This window comes from Camelus ferus, chromosome 7 (assembly GCF_009834535.1).
Source record: "Camelus ferus isolate YT-003-E chromosome 7, BCGSAC_Cfer_1.0, whole genome shotgun sequence".
NCBI classification, from domain to species: domain Eukaryota; kingdom Metazoa; phylum Chordata; class Mammalia; order Artiodactyla; family Camelidae; genus Camelus; species Camelus ferus.
Window position 1 is genome coordinate 26577211 of NC_045702.1, and position 24497 is coordinate 26601707.

Genomic DNA, 24497 nt, shown 5'->3' on the forward strand with positions numbered 1-24497 from the left:
TAACTGATTGATCATGTTAGCAATCTCTGGAGAGCAGAGAAAGATCGGAGAAACTGTGAGAACTGGGATTCAAGGAAACATGAATATTCCCTTACTTTGAAATGAATCATTTAGGCAAAATCATTAGTTCTGCATAAAGAAGTCCATGAGCTTTACTATAACCAACCAATCAATATTTATCCAAAACCTGTAATAATAGACATCTACTGTTTCCGTCTGTCCAATCTCTCTTTCTTCCTTTGGGGATCTGTTCTCCTGTCTCCATACAGATCCGGTGGAGCTGCCAATCCCAGCTTCCCGCCTCTTCCACCCACCCTTGGCTGTTATGGGCTGAATTGTGTCCCCTCAAAATTCATGTTGAGTCCCTCACCCTCAAGACCTTAGAATATGACTGTATTTGGACAAGTCTTTAAAGAGATGATTAAGCTAAATGAGGTTATCAGGGTAAAGGCCAGAAGAGGAGAGGGCAGTAAACATGGCTTTGAAGGGACAGTGAAGGGAGGAGCTTGGCTTGAGCAAAGAGGTAGGTTGGGGAACAGTGAGAGACCAGGGAGAAATGGGGCTGGCCTCCGCCGTAAGGGGGCCCTGAATACCACCCAGAGGCATTTGGAGCAGCGAAGTGGTTACGAAAGTAGTTTCCAGACTCCTCCTGGCTGTCAGCAGATACCATTTGTTAGACATGTGACCCTGAACTTTTTACTTAATTTCTCTACACTTGAGTAAATAAGGAATAATAATGATGTCTTCCCTCATGGAGACATTGTGGGTATTAAATGAATTAATATATGTAGGTCTACATGTAAGTATGTATTTTTAAAACAAAACACATTATTGTTAATATATATTTTACATAGATATTGTATTAATGGGTAAAATACATAATAATATAAAATATATAATATATGTGTATATTGGGGTTACTCTTCTTCCTTTTATTTTTAACTCAGCAGTATGTTGTGAATATTTTTCTATGCCAATATATGTAGATCTCCATTATTTTTGATGTCTTGATAGTTTTCCAACAATAAATATACCATGCCTTGTTCACACTTGGAATTGCATAGCACTTTTGTATATAAAAATTGTACATGAACAGGGAAGTATGGAAAATTATATAATGTCACTAAGTTCACATTTTCCTTTCCTTTTGTTTATCTCCATTTTCTATTCTTTTCATAACAAATGTATCTCATCAGTGCAATAAAGGCACAATAAAAGGGAAAGGTAAAAAGAGTGAAAAATGCATGTGTGGTCATTTTAAACTTTGATTTCTATTTTCATTAACTTCCTTTTCATGGGTGGCCAAAAACCTAAACAGGATACAGGAAAGAAAGAGAACATCCTGATAACTCTCATGCTTGATAAATAGAATCACAAAGGTATTTTTCCACCCCCACTGACCACTGACTGCTGTTCATGCTTTCTATTCTAAAGTTCCTTATCCAGAATCCCGATTCCCAGGCTGAGCTCTCGACAGCTTTTTAGGGTCCAGTAGGTGTCAGGAGGGGCTTCCAGGGCCACCAGGAGGAAGAAAATAAAGGGCAAAGGAGAGGGCAAAGAGAGGAGGATCCTACCCTTTTTCGATCAAAGCAATTTCATTTCTTCCTATATTAAATAGGGCTTCTGAGGTTGGGTTGGTTTTTTTTTCACTTTCAGGATTTTGGGGTTTTTTTCAAAGGTTTAAAGAAGAAAAGTAATCCACCTGACGTCCTCTGCAGTCGGATCAATGCTCTTCCTTTCTGATTTAGGTTTTCTGGCCACATCTCAGACACCTTCACTTCCTTTCACAGGAGCCACGGAGAAAAACCGTGGAAGCACAACAGTCAGCAAGAAGTATTGGATTTATTTCCCCTGTCCCAAATGCAGAACCATTAAGATGAAGAAAACTGCCCAGAGAGCTAATCTATAAGAAGTCAGAACACATAACGGCATAAGTAAAGAGAGGCACCTCTCAACATTATCTTCCTACTTCATCCTCTGGCGGTCAGCCCTGAGCCCCTCCTCTAGAGAAATGGTGAACACATATTTTAAAGGCTTTATTGAAATGGTAGAAAAATGCAAGCCTGACAATGAGAAGTCCACATCCATCTGCAGCCTGCGTGAATGAGGATAAGCAACAATGTGAGATAGTGTGAAGTTTGTTCTTTTCAGACAGCAGTCAGGTGAGCAGTCTCTTGCCTGCAACGGCCATCACCTAGAAGATGGTACTGCATCATGTCATCTATTGGTATCTTTGTGCCTGTGTGTGTAGCGTGATAAGTTCTCTAGTCCTTTCAATAGAGCAAGTACCTTATTACTCAAAATGGGTAATTGTATCTTGGAGGAAGGAAACAGTATTTTTCACTTCTCCTGCCCCGTTCTCTGCCCCATAGCACCAACTCACCATTGAGCTTGCAGTGGGTAAGGGGAAAAATCCACCCCAGCATTGTCAAAACCCCCTGAGGATCAGCAGGGCTCCCCTTCCACAACTCTAACCCCCTCCATTAAATGCATCCTCTCCAGTCTTTCATCTAAAAATGTTAGTGTAGTGACCATGAGCTGAGCTTGAGAAGTGAAAAATCATGTCCTGACCTCAGGGAGACTCAGTTCTTGAAGGAAGGCAAACACATACACATCCAACTAAGACACACGGCAACTCGGCAGTAACGGAGACTTTCACACGTACAACAGGAACAAAGAGGAAAGAAAGTGCAAATCTATCCCAGCAAATCAGGTAGACCTCCCTTGGCTGACACTCCTGAGTCACAACAGTTTAGATTTTCAATATGAAATACACATGCAAAGAGGTTCCTAGTAATTATCCCTGGGTTGATAAATTCAAGATATTTAGTTTCTTCTTTGCATTTTCTTCATTTTAAAAACAATATGCTCAACTTGGAAGGAATGTGTCCTTTTCTCACCACTGGACTTTTCTGAGACCTACAGCTGAATGACAGATTTAAGCTCCTGGCATCTAACTTGTTTAGCCCAACCGGTAGTTGCCGAAAACTGCAGGAGACAATCTTTTTACAAACCACACCCAAACCATCAGCACGCTCTGCAGGCTTTTCTTTTGACCTACATTCTGAACATGGAGGAGAGGGTCTTCTCTACCTGTATTGAATTGAAAACAGCATTAAGAACTACAATTTACTTCCATCAGCCTTAGAATACATGGAAATTCCGCCTGTATTTTCTATACTACAAGTGCTAGGAGTAGTTATTAAGTATATTAGTGGGAAATTAGGAGAGGTTGCTTCAGGGGTCACCAGCCAGTTTGTTGGTGGTGGTGGTTGAGCTGACAATTGCAGGAGTACTGTGATTTTTTTCCATTTCAGCAAGCGAGGAAGACATCCTCGGAAAAGAGAACAGCAAACTTGTGTGATGTTCACCAGTGTTTGTTGTGTGGGAGCAGAGAAGTTAGACTGTGGTGATTTTTCTTAATTGATGGCTTAAGAGCTTGAGTGGAAGGAAAATACAGATGCCTGCAAGGAAATACTACAAGTGGCAGACTGGGTGGTCCAGGTTTGGTAGGAGAGAAATTATGGCCCCCCAAAAATGGCTGATGGACTTGGAGAAAGTAGCAGAATTAAGAGCACCAGAAGTGTCACCCGAGGTTCCAGGCTCAGAGGCACTGAAGGAGGGCAAAGTGGTGGATGAGCTTAAGCTCTCAAAGATGGAGTACTGTTGCAATGCCAGTTACTGAGCAAGGCGACAGGAGTGGGAGGCTGAAGTCAGCGAGAAATAAGGTCAAGGATTTGCTGAGATCCAGGAGCTGTGAGGTTAAGATGACAAAAGAGTCATTGTGGGTATCAAAATCCACAGAAATGATGGCAGATTCAAAGTGGACGGGAATAAGTTAACCCGGGGGGATGTTTTCCTACTGGATTTGTTGAATGATCAGGATGTTGGTGGATGAGAGAAAGAAGAAGTAGCAAAGAGATGTCAACGACCCTGCCCAACTCCAGAGACTGAGATTTTAGTAGAGGACCCAGCTTCCCTGTCCTGAGGGGCCAGCAACGTTAGCATTTGGGAAGGAAAATGAAAGCCAGAGTTACCAAGGGTTTAGGGAAATGCAAACACATGCTAAGGGGGAAGAGCATAGAGAGGTAAGGGGATAAGGAGGTGGGAGAAGAGGGGCCACGGGATGGGATCTGAATCTTAGTGGTAGCCACATTTTACAGGGATGAGAAACAGGAGGGCACTTTAAGTTCCCGACACTGCCACTCTGCCGAGGTCCAGCTGGGTGATGCCACGTGGTGCTGCCTATGCTTTCCTATGTCTTCAACTCCTCTTCTCTTCTTGGAACCCAAATGGCTCATGTTAAAGGGTCTACACATTTGCTGAAAATGTGCTGGTTTCTCTGGTCTCTCAAACTTCTGAATGTGTTACAAATTTTTTATGTCACATACCAAGCCCTTGTGAACATCTGGGTGTGTGACTTCTGGTCTAGATAAAAGTCTCTTCCTGTCTCAAGTCAGAACATCAGAGAACTAGTTACTGGGTCCTCACTGTTTAGTCCCTAGACAGACTGCTGTGAGCAGGCCCAAGAAATTTGTTTTATTTATGGAAGGGATAGGGGAAAAAGATCACTCCAGCTCCAGCCTCGATAATGGACTGGATTATCTGGGGGCAAGAAGGGAAGTGGGAAGTTATGACAGCACATTGGCTTGGACTAACTGGTCATGGTAGAGATGGAGAAAAGCAGATGGATTCTGTTAGCTTTGGGTGTGGAGGGCTGGCTGAGGAACTGAACAGGAATTTGAATGCCCTTCCAGAAATTCCACCAATTAGAAATTCATTGCATTTGCAAACTCCTTTTATAAAAATGCAAATACATCTAAGAGGCTTAGGACTGCGGTGAGGGTGTAATTTAGTTTGAATTAGTTCCATCAGCTTTCTTTCTGTTATCACCTAACTGAAGTCAGTCATACTAAAAGGAAGAGAGTTTTACTTGGGGGGAAATGTTTTGCATAAGGGATATAACTGTGTGTGGGATAGGAGGTGAGAATCTTTGGAAAGACAGAAGCAGGAAGGAGCATGCAGAGGACACACAGAAGGAGTGTCGGCATTTGACAGCCAGAGAACCAGCAAACTTGGCCCTCTCTGAAAGTTTGCCTGATTGCCTCACAGAGATGAGTTCCCAGTCTTCTTTTATACTGGGAATCCCATTTCTTTTTCTCTTGTTGGAAGGAGAACATTCCTTCCAGTTGTAGCAGAGGGGAGGGAAAAATGAAATCAGTAAAAATCCTCAAAATGCATTAAGCATTGACAATTTCCACGTGGCTTTGTTTAAATTCAAGCTAGGCTACCTGATGGCCTGACAATATTTCACTGATATCATAAGCTGCACAGGAATTTTTAGACCTGGCATATTAAAAAACAATCATCAGTTCCATGTGAGAGAAATAACTAATTTGTGGTCAACATTTAAAAATAAGTTTAATTATGTTATTTTAAAGATCTATTTTATACTCGGTAGTGAATATCTATATTTTTTTAAGGTCCAGTCTTGTTTAGATACAACAAAAGGTATAAATGTTATTTACCATGTTCCTTTTTCTTTATGTACTCATGGGTTACTAAAACGATGAGCACATAGATTCTAAAATGTCCAAAATGCTATCTTTGAGTACAAGTCGGGGTACATTTCAAACTTCACATGAAAGCCAGTGCCCAGAACTAAGATAAAACTACTGGAGAAAACGAGTAATGACCAAACTTTGGCACACTCCTAACCAGGGCTTCTCGATGTTGATCCTGCTATAAAAAAGAACAAGAACAACAACTCACAATCCAAGTAAAACAGTTCCCTCATATTTGGTTTTATAGTTATATTTCAAATATGGGGAAAAAAACTTCTCAAAAAACCAAACTTAATAAAGAGCAACCAAGAGCATTAGCAAAAAGTTTTGGCCGATGAAAAATTATAAAACATTTTTTTTTCTTTCAAAAAGCAAAGCATTAAATGGCAAGATACAGATAAATCTCTGCGGGAGGCAATAAAAATGCCATGGCTTTGTGCCTTTCGATGTGAGTCACAAGTCTAACAGCAGGTACATTCTGTGTGGCTGTGGAACGGAACAGAATGTGTTAGTCTCATATGCTGTCTTCAACACGCCTCTGTCTGCATCGGCTCCTAAGTCTGTTTGTCCTGCCACACTTGCAGGACAGGCAATCATCCCCTCTTTCTTAGCATCCCTGTCTCTACTTACTGCTCAGGATAAAGCCTGGGGCAGCATGTTGTATGGAAACAGGGCAGGGAGGAATCTTGGCACTATTAGTCACTGCCAAATGTTGTATTTTCACAGATTAAAAAAACCTGAAGCACAGCTAGGCTTTAAATCTTGCTCTGAACTATACACTGATCAAGCTTCAGAGCTAGAATCTGTCAGGTATTCACTCTTCTCCGAAACAGCCAGGAGACCCTTCTCCACGGATCTTCCATGTTTTTGCACCGTCTGCAAACACAGGCACTGACGATCTGTCCTGAACTATCTTTTCAAAGATATTTATGCAGCAGATAGCCTTGAAAGAGATGGTCTCTCACTCCAGAGCAAAGAGGAGGTTTTGTCCAGTATAACAAAAACAATGCCTCTCTCTGGGGCAAAGGGCAGGCCTGCTCGATGTCCATTACAAACTTTCAAACTCCCGAGGCTCAGAGTTCCTCTCCTGAAACGCAAACCACTAAGTATACAAGTGTCACCTAGCCCTCTTCACATCACCCCATGGGAGCCAGGATTCAGTGAACCAGTGCGAACGCTGATAATCTGTCTGCTGCTATTGCTATAAATAATAAAGTCCTTTGTCTCTGACCCAGGAGTCTTCTGCCGTCTCCTATGAAACCGTGGCAGGCTGACTTGTAAGCCTGGAAGTAGGTAAAATCTCAGACCCTTTGACAGAAACATAAAATTGTGCTGATAATCAATCATATAAAGAGAGAAAATACTGCGAGCCTGTTGCTTGACTTTTCAAAAGTAGGATGATCCAGTTTTCGAGCACTATATGTTGGTATAATATCTTATATGCATCATTCTTCAAATTATACACACACATATGCATACCAGTAGAATATACTTTATGTTTAAAATTAAATCTGTGAAATGAGTCTCACCATCCTCGTTTTTTGGATTAAAAAAGTAAAACAAAACAAAACAAAAAAACCAACAGCAGCCTGAATTTAACTCACACAGCTAATAGGTGGCGGAGCTAAAATCTGATTTGAAAATTTATGTTTTGCCTGTCTCGAAATGCAACCCAGCTCAAAATGCCATGGGCCACTTTGACTTGAAGTGAAATGGATAAAGTATATAGTATTATGTTTAGTTTTACTATCTTATCTTTTTAATAGTAACTTGCCTTTTAAAAAATATTTAGGTACCAGCATGATTCTATCTAATCTGTATTCAATACCAAATATTCAGTATTCACAACAAATAACATGTTTTTAATCTTGTGAATACTGAGTTTGTATTATATGCTGTGTTTTCATAGCAAAAGTCTACAGCATAAGCGATTGTTTATAAAGCTTATATCAGAAAACAGTGTTGTAGACATACTCCTTTAAAGCTACATATCTAAGAAAATTATCTTCAGCTGCAGAAAGATAACATTACAAGAGAAATAATTCCACTTAAAAGGCTGTGTATTCTGTGAAATTATCTTGTTAATCACAGAGAAGAATAGAAGATTAACAAACTGGGCAGAGTTAGGAAGGGACTACGTATGTCTAGAACTTGCAGATATTCTTGAGAATAAAAAATACCTGAAGCAAAAAAAAAGACAGAAAAAAAAGCTTTTTAAGGTTATGGAAGCAAAACGTAAATTTAGGTAAGAGTTGCTTCGGGAATTTTTTAAAACTGCTAATCCATTTCTGGCTATAAACAGGCTTTCATTCTTACAATCTTATTCTGCAAACTCCAAGGCTCATCAATCATTTTGAAATGTAAACAGCAAAAAAGAAAAACATGCTTTAAAAGTAGGCAGGCTCCATTCCAAATGTTAAACAAATATTTTCCAAATTGCCTTAATTAAAGGATTTCCAGATACTTATGAATAATGCCTTAATGGAAATAATTATTTACTTGCTTCTCATGAAAACATTACTTTTTTCATAAAATAAAAAACTATCCAGCTAAGATTTACAAAAACAAAACAAAGATTATGGAGTCAGTTACAACTGTCCTGTAAAACAATAACCACAGAACCAGGAATAAACAGCTATTATTTATTTAAAACAAGTATCTTAAACTGAAATTTTAATTGCTGACTTATGTTCATTTTAATTTAATCCTTGGTAAATGACAGTAGAAGACCATAGTCTTAACACTGGGACATACCAATGTGGTTAACATTTGGTGGGGAAGCCGAAACCCCATGGAAAAGCCAATGGGTTAAGATATCAGTTTTCTGATTCGACTTGGGACACAAATTAATTTTTTAAAAAACATTATGAAAACTATGTGGATCTAAATTTTAATTATATAGTGAAATACTTTCCAGGGGCATAAGCTGTTAAACATTAAATGGGTTTTAAACTAGAAATGTGAGGAACCCTGTCACTGATGGGTTTTAAAGTAGGCTATAATTTCCTCTATGAAGATACATCCGCTATCTGATGTTTTCTTTCCACTGTGGGAATCTATGAGGAAGTGAGATGGTAATTTTTGTCCCAACTTTCTATCAAGACTAACTGAGATATTTTCAGAAGGAAGAAACATGTTTGCTGGGATCAGAATCACTTAATCATAAACAAATACATTTTTTAAAAACTTCGAGTTTTATCTAATTAAGAAATACTAGGATAATTGCTTTTAAAATAAAGCAGCAATTATTTCTGAAGACAAATACGTAGTAAGAAAAGGAACATTCATCTAGAAAGTGAGAAGGCAGGACTTAAAGAAAGAATATCAGTGTTACGTGTTATTCCTTATTATCAAGGTCTTTCTTCCCACTGGCAAAAGCTTGTGGATTCTGGAAGATTTGTGAAAGTGATAAACAAAGGAGCTTAGTAGACTGAGCTGAGATCTCCTTATTTGGTGCCTACTGAGGAAGCCTACATATTTCACAGGTTTATGCATAAAGACACAAACGGAAGATTACCTGGAAATCTTCTAATTATTTGACATAATCCTTCCTTTCTGCAAAGGTGATGCTGTATTTCTGGTAATATGTTTACCTGAAAGGAATGAAAAAGATTCTAGTGAGTTATGCGTTCATAAATGCTACAGCAAAGAAAACACAAACAGCCCGAAGGGTACAGGTGTGAAGCACTGTCCACACCATTCACCCCCTACCTTCAAATCTCTGTAAGTCAGCATTCAAATCCAGAATAATAAAGCGGCTTATTTGATAACATAAAATAAAAACTTGCTCTTAGAAATCTTCAAAATATTTGGGAACACTTTTTAAAACTTTGATATATTTCAAAGCCGTGATACTCGCTAGAAAAAAAAAGGAATAATTTATGTCACGATGGCAAATGGAGGAAGACGACTAACTTGATAGTTGCAAATTTTGCCTTGGCAAAAAAAATAGCACTTAACATACCTCAAAGTCAACTAAACTCCAAAGTTCCAAAGCCCCTCAATGACTTGAATCACAAACATCTAAGTGGTAATTTAGTTCTAAAACTGTTAGCATTTATAGCTTTCAAGTCATACTGAGGGCATTATTCCTTCCAAATATAAAACCCAGTCACCACAAAACTCTATTTGAACAAAAATCTGTTCTTAGGAAGCTTCATAAGTGTTATCATAAATTCAAATATATTTTTTCATTTATAAAGAAGAGATACAAAACAAGCTTGATTCTCTCCTTTTTTGAATCTACAGATTAAGCCAGCAATTCTCAACTAATTCCCTCAAAAAATGCCAAATATGGTAACGCCTTGTTAAAACCAACAGAAAGAGATGAGTGTAAATCAGCTTGAAAATTAGATGCATTTTTGAGCAATTATTGATTATTTTCAAATCAATCCACTCTACACTAATACCATATTAGAGCTTCTTTACTGTGGCCTGCTGGCACGACTTGATAAAAAGAACTCAGCTAGAGAAAAGAGAAGGAACCAGAAACATGGGTTGTAGTCCCACTTCTGGTACGTAACAGAATCAGAACCTTGAGCACGTCACTTTGCTTCTCTTTTTCAATTTCTCCATTTGTAAAATGGAGACTTCGGTCTCTAAGTTCCACCTCTGCCCTGAGCTTTGATCAATTCAATAATTCAATCAGAAGTAGTTTTTAAAAAATGATTCATTTACAGTGCTTTGAAACAGTTCATGGATTAAAAATTCTCTAACCCTGGCACTCTTGTTAACTCTATCCATATATTCAGCACACTGTAAACTTTCAACACAGGTCATCTATGAATAAAGCCAGGCTTTAGCAGAATCCACTCTTGTGAATCTGGGAATTGAGAAAAGGCTATAAAAATAGCACACTTTAGATTTTAGGGATGTTTACATTTCTCAGATTCAAAAGTGAGAAAGTTCGGAGACTAAATGTAGGAAAAGAAGAAGGCCTTTCACAGAGTCCTGAAGTTTTAAATTCAGAATCCCTAAGACAGGCTGGAGGGAGGGGACAGAGCACTGCAAAATTATGGGGAACCCACCATAGAGATTTGGGGGTTTTTTTGCTATTATTATTAACACACAGGGCACTTCTCTAAATTAAATTGTGAAAGGCTTTAAAGGTCAATAAACTGGAACCATTTTCCACCACGTAAGGCAAGATCACTCAGTTGCTGTTGATGAAATAGAATCTCTAACAACAGGAGGACCAAGAAAGAGAACCAGCATTAGGTGAGCAGCAGGTGAGGCTACTGACCCAGGTCCTGCTTACAACCCTCTCCGACTTCTTGGGCTCAGAGCAAACGTGCCGCCATTGCAGATGCTTAGAGCATCCCTGTTATGCCGTCCTGACCTCTACAAACTGAAAGGAAGAGCAGAGCCCTGGTAAAATGGGTAGCAGTAACTGAACCAAAGGGCCAGAAGAATTTGTGTAGATGCTGCAAAGACAGAGTGCAGCTTGCACAGATTCCAGATTGGCGGGTAGTTGCTGTGTCATATTAGAGAGATGGATGAGTTTTCACATGAGACCTGGGTCAGAAGGATGAACTGACTCAGGGTCAACAAAGCACTTGCTTGAAAAGGCCAGAGCCAAGCCAAAGGAAGCAACTGCTCTCCCTTTCCCACCCGCCATCCAATGACCTCTTCCCCTGCTCTTTCCTCCAAAGCACAGCCTTGGAATTCACAGAGTCGAAGAAGATGACATGACCGTGGTGACACATGACACTAGAAATATTGTCTCCCTTCTACTCTGGAACCGAGCACCAAACTAAGCAGTTAAACTGAATAACTTGGCACAAAGAACTAAACACATGCAAGGGCTATGGGTCCTACAGCTGTGGTAAATCAACTTTATTATACGTGTTTTAAATTTTTAATTATTAAGCCTAATAATATTCTTCAATATCTTAGTGTTTTTATTCTTATTTTTCACATACCTCATAAAATATGTAAGATTTGCATTGTTATCAAGTAGAAAATAATCAAAGAAGTTTTAACTAGAATTAGCTGACTTTTATACAATGAGCTTCTCCAGATTAATACTGCAATAATTATTGTTTACTAGGATTTTATTCCGGGCAGTTTTAGGCTCATAGCAAAATTGAGAGGAAGATACAGAGATTTCCCATTTATCCACTGCCCCCCTACTACCACACACACCCTCCTCCATTATCCCCCAGCAGAGGGGTACATTTGTTACAATTGATGAACCCACATTGACACATCATTACCACTCAAATAGTCATTTTTAAATATATACCAATATAGTAACATAATATATTTGTATTAAGTTTGAATGCATCGAATTGAGTATATAGAGTCTGTAAATGTGTGTGTGTTATAGAGACCGCTGTTTTTCTTGGTATAAAACCTTTCATATCTTTGAAAAGATTAGAATGCATCTGAAAAAAATGATAATGGCATTTGAGCCCCGGAACATTTCTGAGATCAAACTGGGAGAAAGGAAACGTGCATTTAGGAAGATTTCAATCCTAACGTACTTTCTAGAATCCTAATCTGGGGTAATCTGCATCTAAACTGTTTTCATTACATATAATTCTTATTTTGAGACATAGTTAATCAATAAGAGCAACAGTAAAAATATTATTTATAAACATTCAGAAAGTGTTGTAATAAATCAAAAAAACTAAGATGGCAGTAATACCATTAACTCATTAAGGAGAGGAGACATTTGAATTTGGGCTATTTATAAAGTGTAAGAGGGCACCCAGGGATTTTTTTTGTTGTTGTTACTCATGAACATGGAGAGGGACACACACTTCACATTGCATCATAGGGAACTTTCCTTCATTAGGTCTGTACAGATGTTCACATCTTTTATTTTATCAAAAATCAGATCTCTGACAACTGTTTAGTACCATCCATTGGGAAGAGAATTAATGGCAAGAAGAGAACCAGTTAAAAGAAAAAAAGTATTTTTATCCCCTATGTCTCTCATGTGCATTTATCACTCCACCATATTCACCTGACAATGGCCTCGCATGCTCCAAAATATGAGCCAGTTCAGTCCTTCTCAGTACTCCAAGCACTAAAAACAGCATCCTGGATTCAGGGACTGCTAATCCTACAAACATTTAGAACTAGAAGTGAAATCTCTCTGCTCTTGAAACACTAGGACCTGTCTGTGAGAGGTGAGAGAGAGCCCCTCTTACTAAACTTGGTGGCACCCCGTTCATGGACCTCACTTCACTTTTACACCCCATGGACCAACACGCTTTTAAATTCCTGGTACTCTCCTCCTGACTGGAGAGACTCCGGGCCTTTCATCTTCTATAACAGATCTCATGATCGTTTTCATTAAACACTTAAATTCCAAAGCTCTGAAGTGGTCAGTAATCCTTATTTGAGCAGGTGCCCTTTCTCTGTTCATTCCAAGGTCACTGACAATTCTACAACATCCCCAACAAATCTGAAGCAACTTCTGTTTTGAATAGTTACGTTCACATAAGTAAGTACATGGCTCAAAACACTTCAAATTATTCATGCTCCAAACTGACAGTTATCTAATATGCGCCATTTAGAATTTATGTATTCCTTAGGAATATTCATTAGAATAGGCTGTAAGTGCAGTGGCTAAATATTTATTTAGAAAGATGCTGTAGTGATACGGTTAAGAAAACAGGATTTAAAGTCAGACTGCCTGAGTGTGAATCCCAGGGGCTTCACTTTTACCCAGGAGGACTCAAGCAATTTTCTTAATCTCTCTGTGCTTCAGTCTCCTCCTATGTAAAGATGGATATAAACAAATATGTAAGCACTCAGAAAGGCACCCACAGGAGCCCCTGGCAGAGTGGAGGGTGGGAATAGAGAGAAGCTGAGCACTTATCTTCCTGGCTTCCTCTCTGCAGGGCCATGATTTGGCAATGGCTGCATTCCTCTATGTGTAGAGCTCCTTTCCAGGGATCGCTCTTTCTTGGCTCCGGCTCTCAGATTTTGCTACACCACTCCTTCTACATGGCCTTCTTCAGACCAAGGATGGTAAAATCTGGTGCTGATGCTGATCCCTGGGGGCCTCTAATCTTTTTGTTTCTCTCATCCTGCCAAACGCTCTGTAAATAGCTCTTTCATTAGTTCCTCTTCAGTTAAATCCTTTTGAGTACGGCATGTGTTTCCTGCTGGGAGGTTGACTGATACACACAGCAAATACTGTCGACTTTATTCTGTAGCTGATGGGAAGCCATGCAAGAGTTTAAGCACAAGGGTAGCCAGGGTAATTCAGCTTTTTATATTTTTCATGCTGATTACTGTGTGCCGGGTGGATTTCAGGGGCAAAATACTTGCTTCAGAAAAATCAGTGGGGAGGATTCGGCAATTGCCCTGGCCAGATATGGGGAATGACCAGAATAAAGGTAGTAAGTGTGGAAAGTAGGTAAGATATTAAAGAACTATTTACAAGTTAGTATTCGTGATGGATAGGATGCAGATGACATGGGAGAGGAAGGGCTCGAAGGTGAAGGCCAGACTGCTATCTTAGGAAGTGACAGAGTGGTTAATCATGCTTACAACCAACAGAATGGTCCTGCAGAGCTACTAACAGGAAGAGCAGAAGTGAATTCACCGGGGGAAACAATGAATTCAATTTCTCTGGGTTGAGTGTGAGGTGTCTGGGTGACGTGGAACTGGAGATGCTCAGCAGGCAGTTATATCTTGCAAGGCTGAAGCCTGGAAAGTGCTGTGAACTTTAGATGCCGATTTGGGTGTCATCAAGGACAAGTGGTGGTTGAAACTTTCAGGGTGGTGTTGGGGAACAGAGGCGTTTAAAGAACTGACAGAAGAAAGGTGGCTCAGCTCTGAAGAACACAGAAAGGATGGCCAAAGATGTACAAGAAGAACCACAAGAATGTGCTCAGCCCAAGAGAAGAAGGAAGGAGGATTGCACTTGTCAACTGCAGAAATATCAAATGATCGGGGTGGCTTCTATGGTACAATTTTACTACTGAAAAACAGCTATTGGTTTTGACATTTTTCTCACAGATTTTTGAAAGTTATCAAAAATAGAGCATACACAAATTTTCCAGGACAATGGCTAGCATAATGCAGACATTTGATAATTTTTAGTTAATTTTTCTAAAAAACATTTGTAAAAGTCTACACAAAATAGTAAATGTTGGATGCCAATTTTTAAAAGTGAATGAAAAGCTGCATACATTTTGTTATAATTCAGAATATCAATTTAAATTTGAAAAAGTCAAAACAAAGGTCTAGAGAATAAAATCTGTACTACTTTGGATGAACACGTGGCCAGGGTAAGCAACACTCCACAGGCTACATACATCTACAGGAAGTTCGGGGTCCTGCTAGGGGAAACTGGATCCTTATTGGTAGCAGCTGAAGTTGAAGGGGATCATAACAAACAAAACAACGGTGAACACTTTATGGTTAAGTGTAAAAGGCATGGCCATTGAAACTTTCTCCATCCAATGGCTCCAGTTTTTTAAGACTTTTTTTTTTTTTAACATTATGGACCAGGAAATATGGGTATTAACATCCATAGGTCTGATAAAATCTGTGCACACTTTGAAAAAGAATGTTTACCTTTTGATGCAGACCTAAATGGCACATGTCTTCCTTGGATATGCAGGGTTTTCCACCAGCTTTCCTGGAAGACAGGCAAATGAGCAGATCCCAAGAGCCTGAATCACCTAATAGCAAAAGAGTATACAAAAACAAACAATTTTTTATCAGATTTTTAAAGGTACCATTTACTTCTTCAGATTAACAAATATAATTATTTAAATCCTAAAACACAAGTAACAATGATTCTGAAAATACTTAAAAGTCAATATTCAGAGTCACTAAAATTCTACTTTTCTAATTAAGCAGAACTAACATTTTTATATTTAATATTGTATCCTGGGGAAAATGCAATTATCTGAAGCTATATCATAACATTCCTTTTAAAGACTAAAATTAGAATGTTTCAAGTCACTAGTTTTGTAAATTAATAAGGACTTACTGAGACTGAGAAGAAAGCAGATTATGAAGTCCTCTAAGAGATGACAGAGTTGTAAAATCAAATAATGATAAGAAGTTAAAACACTGAAAGTTTTTTCCTGGGCTTCTGTATCACCATTACATTTCAAAGATCTTAAATCAAAAATGCTTTTATAAGATTTCTTACAAAGAAAAAGCTGTGCTAGGTAGAAAAATAAAATTTAATGAGAATTTTAAGATAGGTTTTGTCTACAAGGAATTTGTGTTCTAGTTATAGACAGCAGAGTTGACTCTAAAATATAAAGTATTACATGGTCTAAAGCAAATGATATTCAAGCTACTTCACCAAGAACAAAGTTCTTTGCCAATAAATCATAGTTAACTTGCCAAAATAATCTCAGAAGAGTACATTTTTGCATAATACTTGACCATTTAAAAATGAACATTTATGTAGATATGGATTTATTTTCCCTTATTCTTTTTTGATCTATTTACATAAATTCGTATCAGCACACCTTGCATATATAACTGATGCTTTAGAAATATTTGTTAAATAAATGAATAACTAGCCAATGACAGAGTAGTAAATACATTACTTCAGAGACAATATAGAAATAGGCATCTTAAAAACAAACAGACAAAAAGCCCAGAGCCCAGAAAAAAAGAACACGAAATAATGTGTAAAAAGAATTGGTACTACTTGGGGAAACTTTCCCCATTTTGGATAGAAATCTAGTTTAGAAAATTAAGCAATTTCTGTACACATGGCATCTTTTGTTGACCAGTCCTAAGATAAATGTTTCTTCGAGTAATTATGTACACCAGACCTTACAAGTCACCTCCTGCATTAAGTATCAGTTGCTTCTAAAAAGCTAGAAATTATCCAACTGCCTCCAAATTCTGTTTTCTTAAAATTTCCTAGAATTTCTCACTTGAGAGCATAATGCTTTGAAAGAAGAGCTTTACGGTTAAAAAAAAAAAACTAGTTGATGAGGAAGAGTGATCTATGACAATTAGGAATGAACTATCTCTCTCCATGAATCAGATCTTTTTCCATTTGACAAGTTCTGTGCTGTTTGAGGTACTGGTTTCTTCTGGAGTCTTGTTGTTAGAAGGGAAACTGCTCTGCCAAACAGAAGGATCAGGAAAACTGAACTCAAGTTAACAGTTGAGCTCTTGTCCTAGAACTCTGTTTGATGTATCCCAAGATGCTGGGAGATAACACAGCTGTTCAAAAGAACAAGGAGAAATGATGCTGGCAATCCAGGGGGTGGGAGAAATCGCATCCAGGTAACAGCCATCAGGCTTTAGGTATCACAGGCTTACCCTGCCCCATGCACCTTCACTTTGAAGGAAACGACTGACAGATTCCTATAGTCAAAACCTCTGTAATGATCCCAGTGCTTTATTCTAAATGTGCACCTGGCATTGTCAGCCACAACCTTTTGATATGGATTCATAAGAGAAAAACACAAAGACTGTTTTCATTTGATATTACTTCTATCCCAGAAAACACCAAAATCCTAGGAGAAACCTCCTGTCATACTATACTCAACTAGATATTTTAAGGAGATAAGAATATGTAGTGAGAGAGAGAGAGGGATTTCAAATTATGGACTGCATTGTTCGGGTGTTGAAAACAGAGTATGTTTTATATTCCTTTAAGCCTGGAGCATGCCCCCTTCACTAACCAATGCATACACATGATTTCTAGAGCCAATAGACAGAAATATATATTTAAGTCATAAATGTTTGAAACTGGAAACACATTTAAATAATTCAAAGCATTCAATTTATTAAGAGCCTACTCTGAGCAGGACATTATACTAGAAATATGAAAGTAAACAGCAAAACAAAAGGCCATGTAGTCACTGCCCCTAGAAATCTGTCAGGTACCTAAACATCAAAAAGAATTCAGGGCAACTTGTATAGCATCACACAGCTTCTTGACTTCATAAGGGTTACCCCCCTTCTCTCAAAAATATTTAATTAATATTTTAAATTAAAAATTAGTATTTCAAAAATACCTTATAGTACATCAATTTCCTCTTAAAATGAAGCAAAGTATAATCAAAAATTTTAGGTGCTCTCTTTACATGAGTCTTGCCTAATTCCTGCTACCATGGTCTGAAAAAAGATTGGTTGTTCCTACTTAGAAATCCTATTGTTACCCTCGCTGAATTTAACGTCAAACTTCCAATGCTCTATTTCCTAGTTAAATTTTTTAGTTATTTTTTTATTCTTATAATTTTTTTACATTTTTATTGCGTTACAGTCATTTTACAATGACTACAAATTCCAGTGTAGAGCACAATTTTTCAGTTATACATGAACATACATATATTCATTGTCACATTTTTTTTCGCTGTGAGCTACCACAAGATCTTGTATGCATTTCCCTGTGCTATACAATATAATCTTGTTTATCTATTCTGCATATGCCTGTCAGTATCTACAAAATTCTAGTTAAAGCAGACCTTTTCACTTTCTCTTCATTTCTATGTAGAAGTCGACTCCCTTCCCTGAATCCCACAGCCCCTTTTTAATGAAAAAGCTTTATTTGTTTTATGAGTGGAGCTATGAATTCAAGCTTGGTTTAAAAAAACCTCTAAAGCCACACTGAAATCTAGAAACTGGGCAGAGAGAAAAGCACACTCACCAGCGAAATAGATTACAGACAGAAGTCAAAACCTTGGAGCATTTAAGATACAAATTTGTGCCTCAAGAAGATGACAGACAAGTGGATCCTGGGAAGCTCTGGGGCCACACTCGACAAGCTGGAAGCATGACCTCGAGCGGACAAAGCCCAGGGCGTAGAGCAGACACTGCAGGCCACAGGGGGCATCACGCCCGCACCTGGGGTACAACTGGGCTGCACAGATCTTGCTTTGTTTTTGTTTTTAATTTTAGGTATCTGCCAAAACGCAAACGTCAGCACAAGTCACATAAAAACCCAGATTTCAACTTCCATTTGAAAACGAAGAGGTTTTTGGGTCCATGTCCTACAAGGCTGCTCCTGACAGCTGAGGACAGCTTCCCACATCTTCTGAAGTTAACCACAGGGGCCCCGCCTGTTCCCAGCCCTGCCTGGGCTCAGCCTCGAGCAGCAGCCAGCAGTCCGAGGGCTGATGTGAAACCCTGGTGTGTGGGTTTTCCATGAACTGCTCGTTCGGCAAGCTGGCGTTCCTTGTTTCAGCTTTTAATGAATTAGGCTTGCTCACTAGGAAAATTGGTTTTGCTGAGATGCCTGTAGGCACGTGGATACGCGGTCAGTGGGTCTTTTAAGGATGTTTGAACATACCCTTTGATCTCCAGCTTTGGACATGCTCTTCCACAAGGCTGAGTAAGGTCACTTCAACTCTGGAGACACTTCATTGGCTATGCTAAAGGACTGACGTGTGGCCTCTGAGAGTCATTCCTTCTCTATGGAGCCTGGAAAAACAAAGATTGGCTTGTAGTCATCTTTCTCACTTATGTCTCTCCAGTCGGAATGTTAAAGTGGACCAGGTCCCACACAGAGGTGGGCCTGTCTTCTTCTCTTTCTTGCTCACGCTCTCTCTTTGGACTCTTCTCCACATCAGCCTGCTTCAGGGCTGTTGCCAAAGTCGTAAGTGGCCTAGGACCGGCTCCTTCCAGGCATTGAGGCAAACGTTTTTGTTGCTGGCCTTACTTGATGTGTTTTGTTTGTCCCCAGATGGTTGACATTCAGGGGTAAAAGCTGAGAAGTCAGATTTGGATTTGGGGAAAAAAAAACAGGCCAAGTGGATCCTGGCCAATTAGGATAGTGGCTTCTTAGGTTTTCCTGGCACAGGGAAAGGAAACCTTACGTGATTCAGCCTAGCTCTTCAGAACACTGCGTCAGGATCTGGGTGCCAAAGCCACACGGATATACAAAGGATTGTGCCAGCAGTAGCAGTAATGCTGTCAGCAGTGAATAGTTCTCGAGCTCTTACGGTGTGCTAGGTATTATTCCAAGAATTTGTCTTAATTGATTCCACACAATACCATGCTGGACAGGATTTTTTTAATTTTTTAAGCCCAGAAAGGTTAAATAAATTGCCCAAGGTCAGCCATCTAATTCATAGTGGGAAAAAATTTTTTGAATACAAGAGTCCATCTCTAGAGGCCATGTTTGTAACCATTACATCATTATGCCTTCCAAAGACAGGGGGGCAACAGAGACACTTAGCTTTTGATGCCTCATGTGTATTAACTCATGCAGAACTTCCAACAGCACTGTGGAGTAGAAACAATGATTACATACACTTTGCAAGAGAGGACACTGAGGCACAGGGGAATTATCTAGCTTTGGTTTTTTTCCAGCTACTCTCCAGTGTCTATGTTCCTCTGGGACCTTGGAGGGAAAAAAAGACGATAACAGGTGTACCTCAGGTATCCTAGGTCCTCACCCAGCAATGGCAGCCTAAAACATCATTAGTGATAGCACTGTTATTGAAATCAGAAACATTTTTTTCCTGCATGAAAGGAGGAAGTACTCAACTGCACACGTGCTCAGGAACATAACTGGCTCCCAGATCAGGCTCACCAAGCCCTTAACTAGGGAGGTCACAGGGCACAGGTCTAGGAGAACAGGGCAAGGATGTTCCATGCTCCATCTCAAAACTACAAAAACATGAAAAACCTACAGGATTTCTCCCCATAAACTGTGAAACAAAATTGCTGATAGAATTGCTCATTATCATGCTTCCGTAGTGTTGACTCTGGAAGCCATGAAAACTCCACAGATGATTTAAAGGTGTCAGGGTCCAGCTTGTTAATTCAGACTCAGTACAGCCCTGATTGTAGTTTGTATCCTTCTTTCAGTGTTCTCAGGAACCACCCAACACCTCAGGGTTAGAAGTATGAGCTATTTTTAAAGGTTTTTTGTTCTTGTTTTTGTTTTAATCAAGCATCTGCCCTAAGGAGGGAGGCTGCCTCTAGAATATTTCCAGTCTCTCCTAGGCAGGCTGCCATATAAAGCAAACAATCGTTTCCTGGCTCTCAAATGACCTCCTCATTGATAAAGTCCACTGGATCAGTAGTTCAATCCAGAGGCAGCATCGTTCCTACAAACGCTGTTTATTCTCAGGGAATGACAAGTCTCTTCCTGCTTTATTTTTCTCCAAAGCATTTATCACCATCTGACAGAGTATATATTTCTTGTCTCTTTGCTTATTGTCTGTCTCTCCCCATTTGAATGCGAGCTTCATGAGGGCAGAACTCCGTCTACTGTATTCACTGCTTTATTTCAGTATCTACAACAGTGGCTGGAATTTAAGATTTGCTACCTATTTGCTAAATGCATAAATGACTAACTGAATCTGAGAAGCAGATCAATAATTAAAACTCAATCAAATGCTATTATATTGAAATACTTTTGTAAAAATTAAAAATGGGTGGGTAGGAAGAAAAAAATGTAGTTTTTAAAAAAGGATATAAAAATGCATTTTTGTTCTTAGTAAGAATGAAAGAGAAGTACATAAGAAAAAACAACAGCAACCACTCATTAAATTTAAAGAATTGCAATATTAATTTTAAAAACTAATACCAGATTCTAAGTGCTTTATTTTAGAACATTTCTGTGAATACATGCATTAGATTGAAGCAGAAAAGATTTATAAAGTATGACTTGGAAAACAAACTTGTCCAGGAACTTCCAAGATACATAGTTACCAAAGCCAAGCCTCATTTACTTACAGTATTATAATATTATATTCCATAAGGATGTAAGTAAGTCTGATTTCCTAAAATTTGTTTTATTTCACTGTGAAATATTAAAATGGTTTATTTTTAAGTAATACATAATATTCCTTTATAATATAACATGAGGATATTCCATATGTTCATTGTTCCATTCGTATATCTTCTTTTTCACACCTGTAAGATTCTTTTTTTTTTTTTTTTTTTTTTTTTTTTTTTTGATGGAGGTACTGGGGATTGAATCCAGGACCTCATGCATGCTAAGCATGTGCTCTACCACTGAGCTATTTCCCTATCCCCTGTAAGATTCTTATTGAATAAAAAAAATCTTCCTTTATCCGTATCCTTCCTTTACCAGAATTAGTAAATGGTTTACATTCATGAATACGTTATCAACTTATTGATAATAAATTGGGTTCTACATTTGATTCTACTGCAAGATTGTTCAGATATAAATTAGCCATTTCTGAATCAAGTTGCATTAACCTAGTTTCCTTAACTGTGTTCTTAAAATGATGGATCCGCAGAACAGTAACACAGCACCCATAGTTAATTAATTTTATGCATGGCTTTTCTTTAAGGACAAAAAACATTCACCTTGTTGTACCTGACACTGATTGCAGTAAACACTTAGTAGGTGGATTGGATATTTCAATTTTCAGAATTCACTTTAAAAGAAATCTCATGTACAGAAATTTGAGAACTTCAATGCATTATACAACATAGTCACAAAATCTAATTAAATCTGGTTTCTTGCCCCAGAAGAGTCTGGCCATGAGTTTTTGCTTGTTATGCCTCGGGCTCCTTATCCTTTAAGAGCTGATGATGAAAACTTTGTGTTTTGCCACAGAGCAATTCTAAACCATTCTCTCCCTTGATGTTCTGAATCCACACTGGGGATAAAGCTCTGCTGTCCTAATGGCTGCCCTCCTTCTGTCCTAAGAGAGGTTGTAAAGACTGTTTCTGTGAAGAGTTTTGTGCTCCTGAAATTCTTCTCATCTACTCACAAGCTCAAGAAAGCCACATTATGCTTAAACTTTTGCAAAAATTCAAGACTCTTGTTCTGAAGAAACGTTTCGTTAAGAAGAGCATGAAAAGAAATAGATCAGTTTATTGCTATGAAATAAACTCAAGAAATGTTTACTTTAGCGGACTTGCTGAAGCTTCCTTCTTTAGGTTTTTTAAGTGGCTTTTAAAAGATTTTCATGCTATTTCTGTGGTCTTCTACTGAAGTATAACTGATTATATGTGCATGCATGTGTATTTAAACTTTTACTGCTTCAAGACTTTTGTTTGGGAGAAAACTCTCATTATCACATTTTACCAACTTTCTAAAAGCCTGGTCCTCACAAGCTTAGAAGACCTTAAAAGAAATGAACTCTGCAGCAATTTAAAAATCAGATAATGCTCAGATATTGCTCAGATATTGGCTTTTAATATCATTCTCCAATAAAATGAACCAGGCTGATTCATGGGCTGGGGTAGTAAATATACAAGATGAGCCTAGAGCAACTGTAGTGCTAGAAAATAAGGTAGAGCTCCAAAGCAAACAAGCAAACAGACAACAAACAAAAGCAATGACAGACATCTATTCAGGGGGCACAGGAGCCAATGGTCAAAACTGGAACAACTTGAGCAACAAAGTAAGTAAAGTAATGCTGAATTATAACCCAAAGTATAAAATAAATACCCAGTGGTCCATATTGATATAAACAAATGATGGAATGAAAAAATAAATGGGATGGAAGAGACAAATCTCTGGTATAGAAAAATCCCAAAATAATTTCCACGGCTACTCCAAACTCAAGGAGGTGGAGCACAACTTCCTAGTCCTTTGGCGTGAACTGTGCACAGTAAGATCCTTCCAAAGAGTCCAGTGTGGAAAGGGAAAATAAAAATATAATTTGCAGTGGAAAAACCTGACAAACACTGCCTCAGTCAGGGGCTCCAGGTTAACACCCACAGTGATGTCACGCGGGTGGTGTATCCCCTTGATACGATATATGATGAGGACGATGCTTTACCTCTGTGTTCTTACTCCCACGAACCATAATCCTGGTCTCATCAGGAAAACATCAGGCATCGCCATTGAGAGACTTCAAAATACCTGACCAGTCCTTCTCAAAACTGTCAAGGTCATTAAAAACAAAGAAAGCCTGAGAAATGATCACAGCCAAGAGAGGCCTGAGGCAACATGAGAATGAAATGTAATGTATCCTGGATGGAATCTCGGAAGAGAAAAAGGACATCACATAAAAACTTCAAAACTCTGAATAAAGCATGGACTTTAGTTTTTTTAAAAATCAGAATAAACATACTCTCCAGAGAAAAGATGATGATTGTTAAGTATATGGTTGTGGCTAGACACGTATTAATTCCATATCTCACCAAGTATTTTATGTTAAGAATGCTGTATTACAAAACCAACCAGCACTACAATGCAGAAAGTGAAAAACAGTTCCTTTCTATACAAGATAGATTCTCTGATAATAAATACTCCAATGGTATTTCAAATATCAAAAGGACTGAAAAATAGATCCAGGCTGGGGTTTGAGACCCTCCTCAGTATATGCAGCTGCCCAAATTTCTAAACTTTCTTTATGTTTGTTGCTATTTCTCTTTATATCCAACTGCTTTGGTGATTTTATTTACATTCATTGCTTTAAGCTATTGCTTCCCTGCCACTGCCTCTCAGATTTACATTTCTCAGCTTTTCTTGTGCTTCAGATTTCCAGTTACACTCTAGAACAGACACCCTGCTGAACACGTACAAATCAGAACCTAGTATCTCCTGCCAAAAACCTGTCCGTCCCTCCACTTTTCTTACCGTCAGAAGTGTGGCCACTCTCTCTCCTGCAGGCTCCAAAGCACAACGTCATCTGCAGTAGAACTTGTCTCTCATTCCAGTTTCCATTGATTTCCAATCCCCATCCACTCTACGTTAGAATTTCTTAAATATACCCTGACCTTTCCAAGTCCTATCCCAATTTCTAAATCTAAGGTCTCACTGTCTCTGCAAAGTCTCCTGATCAGTCTCCCTACTTTTAATCCTTTCCCTTCACTAAGCCATCTTCCTCCTCACAGCCACAGTCATCCTCTGAAAACACAGATCTTTTCCCTGCCAGCACCACACAGATCAAATCCCTTAGCAAAGCAACAGAGGCCCTTCACACCTGCTCTAACCTCGTCTTCTGGTCCATCTCCCCCAACGTAACACCCCCCGCTCCCACTTCCTCTCAGTCTCCCCAGCCCTTGTGGGTCCCCGAGACTCCACACACTTTCAGAGCTGTGTGT

The 24497-nt window shown here is 38.8% G+C and overlaps 1 protein-coding gene across 5 annotated transcripts in view; it reads right to left on the reverse strand.

Moving 5' to 3' along the window:
* The window catches only part of CPED1 (cadherin like and PC-esterase domain containing 1), a 250413-nt gene that overhangs the window by 182803 nt on the left and 43113 nt on the right, over nucleotides 1–24497 (reverse strand). For all 5 annotated transcript variants that reach the window (XR_001367138.2, XR_004321355.1, XM_032483607.1 and 2 more), the window contains 2 exons: nucleotides 15105–15211; nucleotides 9082–9157 (listed from right to left, as the gene is read on the reverse strand). Coding sequence is in view for 3 of the 5 variants with exons in the window: in XM_032483607.1 (XP_032339498.1) it covers nucleotides 9082–9157; nucleotides 15105–15211 (183 nt within the window). In the remaining 2 variants the exon portion in view is untranslated. The remainder of the gene's footprint in view (nucleotides 1–9081; nucleotides 9158–15104; nucleotides 15212–24497) is intronic.